Below are 12,233 nucleotides of genomic sequence, written 5' to 3'. Positions count from 1 at the left end.
CATACAACGAAATGTATTAAAGTTGTGATAATGATAAGATAAGGAGTTTAATTGCAGAATGCTATTGGTCCAATTTGGTTTGTGCGTACACTTGTTTTTAACCCGGTTGGGTAAAATATGGACAATAATGCTGGGTTCTTTTACAAATAGTTAGGTAACAACAACCCAGCATTTTATTATTGTTTTTTTAGAGTGTACAGTTGTACGATTTTAGCACACAATTGACAAAAAGGAAGAATTGCTCACATCAGCATTGTGTTTTGGATGTACCTACTGATACCAGTTTTATTTAAAGGGATAGTTCACCCAAAAATGAAAATTCTGTCATCATTTACTCTCTCTTGTGTTGTTACAAACCAGTATAACATTTTTTTATATTTGATAAAGACAAAGATAATTTGAGTAATGTTTGTAACCAAACCGTTTGTGAGCCCCATTCACTTTTATAGTAGATAGAGTACTGTGGAAGTGAATGGGGCACACAAACTGTTTACGAGCATTACTCACCAATACCTTAATTCGTGTTCATCAGAACAAAGCATTTTACACAGGTTTGTAATAACACGAAAGTGAGTAAATGATGACATAATTTTCATTTTTTGGGTGAACTATCCCTTTAAGTTGATGAAGTCTGTGAAACATCAATATTATCCACGTTAAGCTCCAGTACACTATGGGGTGGTTTCCCGGACAGGGATTAGACTAGTCCTAGACTAAAATGTAAGTGCTGTCCAAACTAAAAACAACTTGCTTTGACAAATTTAAATACATAAGTGCCCTTTATTTTGCCTCAAAATGTACACAAGTAAGGCATATTTGTTAAAACTAGTTATATTTCATAATTAAACTAAGGTCTAGTCCTGGCTTAAGCCGTCCGGGAAACCGCTCCTATATGCTGGTCAAATATGGACATTTAAACCAACTGTTCGGTTCGTCCATTTTTACCCAACCACAGGTTTGAAAACAACACAACATTGTATAGTGTGACATTTATTTATTTTAAGCAAACAAAAAAATCAACAAAATAATGAAAATAACAAAATTATTTGGTAGCACTTATATGCACATACAAAAGCATCAATACGCCACCTGCTGTTTAAAAAAAATAAATCAGCAGTTTATTCTTAAATCACTTTATTACACCATTTATTTAGAATGAGATGTTTTTTAATAGCTGAGATTTTTTAAGGTAGATCATTGCACTAAGCAGTGCAAAAGGTTGTGGGTTCAATCCCAGAGAACACATATGTAAGAAATAATTGACGACGGGCCGATGAATTATTCGAAAATAATGCACACCCAAGGTGGTAATGCGGCACGATGCATTATTTTTAAATAATTATACCACAGTACAACATAAATTGCTCTAAAACATTTGACAGGTTAGGTGTGCGTTTTACATAAAAATAATTAACGCCGTGAAACATTTCTCAACCAATCAGAATAAAGCATTCAACAGCCCCTGTGGTATAAAATAATATAATGTATACCTTATAATGCACTGTCACGTTGGAATAAAGAGTCTCATAATTTGCATAAATGTAAATAAAAACGAAAGCATTGAAACATAATAGCCTATATTTATATACTGTTATATAAAACAAGACATTTCAGATACACTCACATCTAGACAATGAGGCACACATAGTGTATAAAGTCTATTTGATCTTGGTCAGTCTAAAATCATAAATCAGACTCCTGGTACAAATCATCAGGAAATTAAAATGTAAACTTATGCTGCATGTGCAATTGACAAAGCATTAAATGGTTAATAGACATTACAGTAAAGTTTGTATAGTGCAGAATGCTTCAGGTGGTCCCTCTCTCATAATCCATCCAGATTGTATAACCTGATTTATAGGCTGTGTCTGATATAGCTCCCAATACCCATTTTGTAGTGCTGTCTGGAATTATAGTGGACATTATCGAGTGCACTTATTCAATACCATAATTCACCGCAATAATGAGTGTACGACTAGCCGCTACCCATATTCGCTGTGAGGCGCGTGCCAAATGAACTCCAGCCGCTCAATCATTTTCATTCACTCATTCGAGTGGACAATATTAGTGAACTAATGTAGGGAAAAGTGAACGAAGGTATGGGGGCTATTTCGGACACAGCCATAGTGTTTGCTATCCTGGATGAAAAAATACTGTAGTATACTAATACAATTACTATAGTCTTTTTAACACTACCATAGTAAATAGTGAAGTATACTACAGTATTTACTACAGTTTATTATACAGTTCACTATACAGTAGTACAAGATACTATAGTACACATTAACAAAGTGTAGTAATAATTTACTACAGATTACTAAATAATAAAGTATACTATCGTTTTTTCATGTGTTGTTAGTTAAAGTTTTGATTCTTTGTTCTAGTGTTAAGAATGTGTATAAAAATACAATTCAGGATTTTTTTACATAAATTATCAATATAAGAAATAGCTCTCATGATTTCCAAAGCTCTCTTAGAAGTGCAAAAATATACTTATATTTACATGATGACGACGTAACCAACATTACATTAGTATTAATGTCTCTCTTCCTGAGTGGTGAATGGTCAAAGGTGTGCGCAGTAAGTCCATCAGCCAATCACTGAGCAGAGGGTTTGAGGGTTTCAAGTGTTGGTTGGCTGACAGTAAGTGTTAGAATTGTTAGTCGCAATGTGACCGTCCAGTCAAAAGTTGTAGTGCCTCGTCTACACTGTCTGTGTGTCTAAAAGCAGGAAGATCGGCCATCAGGAGCACCTTTAAAACTGAAGGCTGAGAGAGAGAGAGAGAGAGAATATTGTTAAATACTGTCAACATTGATACTCTACCTTGACACTGACAATTTCAGACAATTGGAAATCATGAAAAAATTATCCAATAATTATAACTTCTTAATACACAAAATATACAAACATATGACCTCATCGTAAAATATTATGGGTACCTTATATTCATTATCTCAGTTTTCATAAAAAGTTTTTTGTCTTTTAGTATGAAAATGCTTGCTTTAAGAATATTTACAAACAAGTGTGCTCAAAAAATTTGTATTTAGAAAATAAAAGCATTTAAAAGTCTCTCAATATGTATTAAAGGGCCCATATTATGCAAAATTCACTTTTATAAGGTGTTTAGTGATTCTCGCAAAATTATGAGGTGTCATAAAACATTTTGATAAACAAAGTAAATGCAAAGTAAGAGTATCAAAATAAGAAGCATACAGTTACAAACATCTCTTCATGTACTATTCTGCACATGATTTCAAATGACATCATACAAACCAATTTTTATTGTTTTTTTCCACATTTAAGGGGAAAATGTTCATTACCGCAACGTGTCCATGACTGGATTTGGGTTCTTTGACATGGAAATATTTATAATTAAAAAAAAATAAAAAAATAAATAAATAAATAAAACGCTTCAGTGCATGTTATATTATAAACATTTACAGTAAAGACACGTGGTATTTGGTGATCATTGGTAAATGTAGAGATAATAATAAGGAATATAAATGTGTCCAAAAAATTTTCTCATCCTCCGCAACATTTTTCAATCATTGTTTAAGCCCTCAAGGAACTAACATTTTCAAAAAAAAATTGTTGGAAGGGACATAATTGACTGTGACAACCAAGATGGGTACCAGGTAAGCAGTTTTTATTTTTTCTCTCCAGATAAAAGTTGAAATTTTGTTTGTCATAGTACCTAGACAACTTTTTAGTTCTCATTACTGAAACATGATTTTGTAAATGCATATATTTAATGTAATATCATGTTGCGGTAATGATAATTTTTGATAATGATAATCTAATAAATGTTAATAATTCTATAGGAAATATTTTTTAAATCCTCTCAAAATAATGGTTATAGTAAGTTCAGACCTTAATCTTATATGTGCAAAAAAAGGGCTTCTTAAATGATGCTGGACACCTTCTAAATCTGGATTTCGTGAGAACCACCCAAATGTGTGTTTGCAGTGTGTGAACACAACCACCTTACAATGAAAAATTTTTACCCAAAAGCTTTTCTGAATGTGTTTGTTAACACATTGTAACGCTAATACAGCTAAAGGTACTATTGTGCCAGACTGTATTTACAGGAATCAAATATATTTTTAATCTAAAGCAGTAGCTCATTTGCATTTAAAGGTACAGACAATGAAAACAGCACTTTTTTTAAATGATCTTTACAGACACATTCGAGGCACACCTGAGACTTATATTACATCTTGTAAAAATGGGCATACTATGTGCCCTTTAATGATTTTTATGACATCATTCTGCACCTGAGTAAACTAAATGCTATTGGTTATTTTAAAAGGGGGAGGAGCCACTCAATACATTCCACCCTAACTTCCTGTTTCAGTGGAAATTAAACATTAAACATCTCTGCGCATTTTAAGGCACTTTCAACGAATATTACTGTGCATATACACATTAACTCTTTCCCCGCCATTAATGAGTTATCTTGTCAATTAAGAGAAAACGCTTTCCTGCCAATGACGAGTTTTTATGGCAATCCATATTTTCGCTATTATCCACTAGGTGGCAACCTTACCCAACTTATAAGGCACAAAAGCATCCACTAATTCAAAAAGAGTAAATACTCTGTGTATGTTTTAATCATCGTTATGAATGTGATCTCTAACAAAAAATTAAATGACCTACCCATATTTGAGCGGTGATAAAAAGAGAAGAAATGAAGATCTAATGAAACTTGTTAACTACCTTAAGTCCGGCAAAGACCAGCGAAAGGCCTTTGAGTTCGAACTGCTGGAGTAATTCTGCAAGTTCATGAACAACAGTGTAGTCTATACAGCTGACATGAGAACAGTCTAGAACCAGACACCGTGCAGGAGATGCTGAAACAATAAAATGTGAAACAGCGTAAGCAGTCATTTAAGGAGATCAGGTCTGGGATAGTCTCAGCCTCAGACGTCACGCCCACAAACTGTTGGCTGAACGTCTGATGTTTTTCGTACACTTTTCTGGAAACCCTGTGAGAATGTTTAAGTCGTCTTTGATTGGTTGAAATAAACCGGATTTCCACGAGACGCGAGTGTCGCGATTAGTTTCGGTCCCTGGAAAACAAAGCTATGACGTTCCATTGAGGAAGAGAATCAGTCGTGTTCACGTGGATAATAATGACCAGTTAACATGATCAGCTAAACATTGGATTCTCAAAAATATGCAAAGTTCGCGGCATCGACTCTCTAAAAGACGTCCAAGAGTTTTGCTTGAGGCAGTTAGTGGAGTCAAAAAGTTTGGTTCTCCTGAATTGCTTGTATGTGTTAAAAAGTGGAGAGATATGCTTCAAACAGACGTTTAACGGGAGCGTCTCATTGGTGTGGCTGTTGATGAAGTGCACAACGTTGTTCTATGGTGAGTAATGTTGTTTATTTAGATGCTATTCGGTTGCGGCTGGTTATTTCAATAACTGACTTGTTGCCAGCCGGCTCGTGATTGTGGGGAGTCCGAAACGTGACGCTAGATGAAACAAACTGTGATTGGTTGTTTGACATGTCGGTCAAACAGCTCATGGGCGGGCTTTGTCCAGAAAAAGCAGCGAAAAACACCAGACCTTCAGTATTGAAGGTCTGGCTACGCGAGACTAGGTCTGGGATAACATTCATTGAATTCGTATGCGTCTCACCCTGAAGTGCATGCGTGTAGACAAGCCTGCTCAGATGCTCCGTCATGGGAAAATTCAATCCGCTGTCCAACTCCAGGATCACAATGCTGTGATCCGACACCTCGATACAAAATGTTTCTCATTGATTTTACATTAGGAATAGTTACTGTGTCCAGGATGGATATACTTTCAAAATACATTTTTATTCATCTGCCACGATGAGCATCAGCATGAATGAAACCTTGACTAACATTATAATTTGGGAATGTCGTAGGTTACCTTTACTTTCGGTCTAGCCATGATGTACAGCAACATAAAAACCGACACAACGACACCTCCCACAATCCCATACTGCACCTCCCAGAAACTCATCAAAAACGTCACCAGGAAGGGCAGCAGGTCCAGTTCTGTGATAGAGCGAGACAGAAAAACAGAAGGAGAGAGTGGACGAGAAAATGAGTCACAATGTTTAGAGAAATAACAAATAAGCGCCATATATATGATTAGAAGCACCAACTCTTGACTCTCCAGAGCTGAACGGGGACTCTGTAGTCCATCATGGGGCTCACAGCACATATTATAACCGCAGCGAGTGAAGCTTTAGGAATGTAATAGAACAGCGGCATAAGAAACGCCAACGACAACAGCACGATGACACCTGCAGAGCGAGAGAAAAAAATAGTATGCACTTTAAATGTCACAAGAACATCAAAAAGTAAGCATGCTTGAGTATGCATACTTGTGACTACACCGCCTGCAGGTGTGCATACACCGCTTTGAGAATTTACTGCAGTTCTGCAAAACAAAATAATACAAATTGCATGAGTGCATGCCATACATTTTTTTAATATCTTCACACCATATTTGGTCATAGAAAGATTAATAGCCCCACCCCCAAACTCACACTATTCGTTGAACCAATACTTAAAAATGACTTACTTTGATCTGTATATTAAGCTAGGATAAAACTAAAGCACAAAAATTTACTCCCCGAGTGCCGAAAGCATCACTGAAATGTGTGGAAGAGAATCGCATACCTCCCGAAACTGCCGGTGACGGGGTATGCTGACACAAATGAGCCCACGATGTTGGTGAGACCTGTAGAAACATTAGATTTGTGACCGATTTCTGTTGTGGGATGAATGGATAATACTTAATACATCAGTTTAAACTCTCTTACCGATGGCAAAGAGCTCTTGGTTGGCATTAATTCGGTAGTTATTCTTGCTTCCTGTACAGAAAAGTATCCAAACAGTGTAAATTTCCACAGAGGATCTTAAAAAAAGTATGCAAGCGGCGTATTATAATCTCACCGAATGCTTTGGCAATAGCAATGCTTTCAAGGACGCCCATTAATGGAATGACAGCCAGGCCGCCTCCCAAATCCTGAAAAAACATCCGATTGGTCAGAAATGATCACCAAAGACGGGCAATTCAAAGAAATTCAGCATCAAATGTACACATTGACTAAATTCATGAAATTCTGTAGACTAACTATCATAAAGTACATGCATACTTGTCTGTCAATAATATACTACACATTTACATTTTCGAAACTATTCTGTAACACCTACAGAAAAATTGACGACGGGCCGATGAATTATTCGAAATAATGCACACCCAATATGATAATGAGTTAATTATTCTGCTTATACCACGGTTACCACAAGCATTGCTCTGGTGCATATTTTTAAGACATTTAAAAGGTTAGGTGTCAGTGTGGTTTCCCAAAAAATAATCAACACCTAACATTTCTCAGCTAATCAGAATAAAGCATTCAACAGGCCCGTGGTATAATAATAAGTATACCATGCTTACAGTCGTATACTCCACCACACTATTTTACACGATTCTTTACTACTGTTTGTGTTTTGTACGTCACACTATATTATATTAGCACTCACCTTTGCAATTTCACTGAATGTAATAACCGTATCATTGGCTATCGTCTCGGAGAGGGGCGGAGCTTTAAACGGAGGAAGGCCTGTGGCTGTTTTTCCAGTGAGGCTGAAGAAATGGTTTCCGGTGACCTCCACGGAGTACGCGACAGCTGTCGCCGCTATGACCACGAGAGCGTTACGAACTATGGAGAAAATAAACATCTGTTGGTCTATGATACTGTAGATTATAGGGGTGTAACAATACATCGTTATATTAAAATACGGTGACATAAAACTTTGATGATGTGCATCAGTAATATGACTCGAGGCCTGCTCAATATACCGCGAACAGCCATATGCACAGTGATATGCATATTGCAATGTTTTGCAATAAATTTGCGATTTTTATTTTAAAACTTATTTTAAGTTTTAGGTCGATGCGACTAATATAGTATAGTAGTATAGTATAGTAATGCACTACTATAGTAGTTAGGATATGCGTGTGTGTACAACTGTGCATGATGGCGGTGATATTTATTTTTTGTTTGTTTACATTATTTAAAGTAATTTTTTTTTGGGGGGTGGGCGTTTTGCCTTTATTAACAATGAATGAGGAGAGGAAAGGAAAGTACAGGGAGGAGAGAGGGGCATAGGATCGGCAAATGACCACGAGCCGGGAATTGAACTCGGGTCGTCGAAAGTGCGAAAGCACCACATGTCGGAGCGTGTGTATTCAGATGAAATGGTTAGACTCTCACTGGTGGCTAAACTCCACACCAGTCCTCTGGCTGCTCGGACGAGGCGAGAGGTTTCTTCTTCAGAACTTAGAGAATTCTTCATCACCGTCAACATGATCAGAAAGAGCAGACAGCACAGACCCAGAACTACATCCCCTATCCTAAGGAATGAATAAAGACCATATTTGGATACATTCACAATAAAGTATTTGCTAGTTAAACAAATAAAGCACACGTAAGCTCACCTGGCCTCTGGGATCCTCTGAAATGTGTAATACACCTGCGGAAAGAAACTCTGCGGGATGTCCTTCAGACCCAGAATGTTCTGGAGGAAACATGACATGGAGTCAAATGTAATACATGTGGCATAATACTAAAGGGACACTCCACTTTAAAAAAAAATATGCTTGTTTTCCAGCTTCTCTAGAGTTGAGTGTTTGGTTTTTGCCGATTTGGGGTCCGTTCGGCTGATCTCCGGGTCTGGCGGTGCCACTTTTAGCATGGCTTTAGCTTAGCATTGAATCTGATTAGACCATTGGTATCGTGCCTAAAAAAAATAACCAAAGAGTTTTGATATTTTTCCTATTTAAAACTTGACTCTTCTGTAGTTACATCGTGTACTAAGACCGACGAAAAAGTTGTGATTTTCTAAGCCGATATGGCTAGGAACTATACTCTCATTCTGGCGTAAATCAAGGACTTTGCTGCCGTAACATGGCTGCAGGAGGCATAGTGATATTGCGCAGTGCCCGAAAAATAGTCCCCTGCTATTGAAAGTTACTAAGGGGACTATTTTCGACTGCTGCGTAATATCATTGCCAGAATGAGAGTATAGTAATAGCAAAAGAAACTCTATTTTTTTGCGCGATGCTAATGGTCTAATCAGATTCAATGAATTGTGCTAAGCTATGCTAAAAGTGGTACCGCCAGACCTGGAGATCGACTGAATGGATTCCAAAATGGTAAAAATCTAATGTTTAACTCTGGGGGAGCTGGAAAATGGGCATTATATAAAAAAGTGGAGTGTCCCTTTAAGGATGATTTGCAACTAAATTCTGAAACCTCGCATGAAACTCTTACCTTCACCTGACCAAAGCCAATGGTGACCGCGGCAGCACACGTGAATCCTTTTATGACCGGATAAGAAATGAAGTCCAAAAGAAACCCTTTATAAAAGACAGAATATGAATCAGGAAATTTCTTACATCAGGGTTTCCAAACTAGTGGTTCACAGGGAAATTGTAGGGGGTTTGTAAGTTGATAAATTAATTATAATTAAATGTAATCCCCCGTCTAATCTACTTATCCGTGTATATATATATAATATCCCCCCTATAGTATCAGCTATGTCTAGCTCTCTCCCAAGGGTTTTTCCCCTCCTAGGACTTTTCCCACAGGGTTTTTCTCCTAGTTTTTTTTAACCCCTGGGGAGTCTGCTGACATTGGCTTAACTTAGCACCCTCTTATATACGTTACATTATTACTATGCTCGTTAGTCTGGTTAATCTTAAATGTATTCTGCTGCTTATGTTTTATGGTTTTTCTGTTTCCTGCATCTATTAATGTAAAGCAGCTTTGAAACATTTAAATATAAATATAAATAAAATTGAATTGAAATTGAATTGAATGAATCTCTTCTAAGCTCTTGTACCCTGAGACTTAAAAAAAGTATTTTGTGAATGAACACGAAATTAGCATCCGTCACCTGCACAACCTCAGTAATGACATTAAAAAATATTGCTGCTATATTTTGGTGTGCGGCTTCGCAGATTTCTTCCCCATACAGGAAGAAGAACAGGAAGTAATACAACATGATAGCTATGTGACAAAACACATCAACTTCCTGTTTTCAGAGCTGTACTGATTTAAAGAAAGATGTTTTTTTTTTACCTCAACATGGATTCTTAATATAGTAGAATAGCAAGTATACAAATAATATAGATTAACATTTTACGTAAACAACTTTTATGTATCAAAGATTTAAAAAAATGATTATAAAGATGAAACTTAAATTTATATACGTACAACTACAAATCACATTGGGATTCATCTAGATCAGGGGTCTCCAACCTTTTTTTGAGCAAGGGCTACCACAATGGATAAAACAATCTGGAGGGCTAATTTTTGATAAAGTCTAGGCTACTCAAAACTTTTTACTTGTTGAATTTATTTTATTTTATTTGTTGATATGTTTTAGGATTTTTTTAAATGTTAACATACATAAAACAAGCCAAGCTAATATAAAAATATGCAATAAATAAATATAACAATTGAGACTATTAATAGAATGTGTGAGACCACGTTGGAGATCACTGATCTAGATGAAATATCAACGTAATTTTTGACAGACGACTAAGGCTGATCTTACCTAATCTCAGCAGGGCCATTCCCGCTTGAATAACCCCGCACAAGAGGGTGAGCACAACGGCGAAAACAGGGTCTCCACCGATATATGACGAAACCAGCAGGGACATGATGGCCGTTGGGCCCAGTGTGATGTCTTTCGACGTGCCAAAAATACAATAGATGAATCCGCCCATGAAACCAGAATACAACCCGTACTGTAGAACAAGAACAATGTCAAGATAATGTTTTGTGGATTTTTAATCTTTGCCGAACATGTTATTACCTGCACAGGTAGGCCAGCCACCGCTGCATAAGCCAGGCCTTGAGGAACCGCTGTAAGCCCCACGGTAAGACCTGCGATCAGGTCCATCTTCAGCCAGGTGAGCTTGTACCTGGGCAGCCAGGTGAGTATGGGGAAACAGGTGAGCAGCGTGCCATATGAGCAAAGGCCAGGTGAGCTTCCACCTGTCAGAGCCTCCATCATATAACCCTGTCTTTAAGGAATTAGGTCCTGAAATTTTCCAAAAATATTCCGTTGTACATGGTTAACATCGGTTTAAGCCAGGATACGTCTGATACAATGAAAAGAGTTGATCAAGGGTTATTGTTTAATCCGGGATGCTAAAAAGGTGCATTAAAGGGTGTGGACGAGCAAGATGACGCAGGTAGACGAGAGAGAGAGAGAGATCATAGAAAGGGTGGAGCAGTTAATGATCTCATGTTATGAAAAGTTTTTCCAGGCCATGAGGTGATCCAAAAATCTTCCTTCTCCATAACTGTGAATAGACAATATGATTAGTATAACAACAAACTACAGGATTATATCACAAAGCTATAAACATCTTGACCGTAAGCTATAAAACACATGATCACAAGATTTGGACACTGATGACTTGGTAACAGTGTTTGTTTTAAAACAAGTCTACCATTGAGTCTCATGAAAACAATTTAACCCCTTCCAAACTCACACAAAAAATTAAGAAATTGAATTGGGCTTAAAGGAGATGATCTTTAAGATCGTTGTTTGCATTTCGAAATTATTATCATGACATGCAATGCATATGAACGTTTTAATTCCTTAATTCCTTATTTTTTAAATTGATACATAATACATGAAATGCAAATGCATAAGTGTATTATATTTCTAAAAATTTGTAAAATTATTTTGCATATGAAGAGTGATACTAAAAATGTTCAAAGCTGATCAGGCGTTTTCAAATGGATCATATGACACTTTTAAAGGATCCCATGATGTGATATAGTACACACACAGCATAAAATTGAACATAAAACATAGCATATTTAAACATAGGCTATTTGATAAAACAGTATGCATCAAATAGTAAAACAAAAACGCGGGTACTGATATTAAGATGAAAAAATATAATAATGATAATAAATATTTGGTTTATGGTTTAGAAACTGTACCCGGTTTGCAAACGAAAGTATTCAATAATGTTAAGCGCCAAAAATATAAATGAAGTTAAAGATCAAACCTTATTAGACATGAAATATCCCGTTCACACAATCTCATGTTTACAATATACACATAATGAAACATTTGATAAAATCTCAACCACAGTGACGTGTACCGCCGTAAACACAGAACGAGCGACGCCCATTTAAGACGTCACCCGTAATGCAGCGACG

The 12,233-nt window shown here is 36.6% G+C and overlaps 2 protein-coding genes across 5 annotated transcripts in view; one reads left to right on the top strand and one right to left on the bottom strand.

The window, feature by feature from the left end:
* Positions 1–12,233, top strand: part of sgsh (N-sulfoglucosamine sulfohydrolase (sulfamidase)) — a 43,205-nt gene that overhangs the window by 23,541 nt on the left and 7,431 nt on the right. For 3 of the 4 annotated variants that reach the window (XM_073862278.1, XM_073862279.1, XM_073862276.1), the window contains exon 3: positions 10,875–10,963. The exons of the other annotated variant lie outside the window; for it this stretch is intronic. The gene's annotated coding sequence lies outside the window, so the exon portion shown is untranslated. The remainder of the gene's footprint in view (positions 1–10,874; positions 10,964–12,233) is intronic. 4 annotated transcript variants of the gene reach the window in all.
* slc26a11 (solute carrier family 26 member 11) lies at positions 1,118–12,210 on the bottom strand. Its single transcript, XM_055216904.2, has 16 exons — positions 12,080–12,210; positions 10,867–11,359; positions 10,606–10,798; positions 9,318–9,403; positions 8,483–8,562; positions 8,259–8,398; positions 7,525–7,703; positions 6,934–7,006; positions 6,801–6,851; positions 6,658–6,718; positions 6,360–6,415; positions 6,138–6,278; positions 5,900–6,027; positions 5,642–5,741; positions 4,717–4,850; positions 1,118–2,767 (listed from the first exon to the last, which is right to left on the bottom strand). The coding sequence occupies exons 2-16, from the start codon at positions 11,065–11,067 to the stop codon at positions 2,660–2,662; spliced, it is 1,731 nt and encodes a 576-aa protein (XP_055072879.2). The 5' UTR covers positions 11,068–11,359; positions 12,080–12,210; the 3' UTR covers positions 1,118–2,659.

The sequence above is a fragment of the Misgurnus anguillicaudatus genome, chromosome 23, assembly GCF_027580225.2.
Source record: "Misgurnus anguillicaudatus chromosome 23, ASM2758022v2, whole genome shotgun sequence".
In the NCBI taxonomy this organism is placed as follows: domain Eukaryota; kingdom Metazoa; phylum Chordata; class Actinopteri; order Cypriniformes; family Cobitidae; genus Misgurnus; species Misgurnus anguillicaudatus.
The sequence above is the reverse complement of the archived record's forward strand: the minus strand, read 5'-3'. Positions and strand labels throughout refer to the sequence as shown.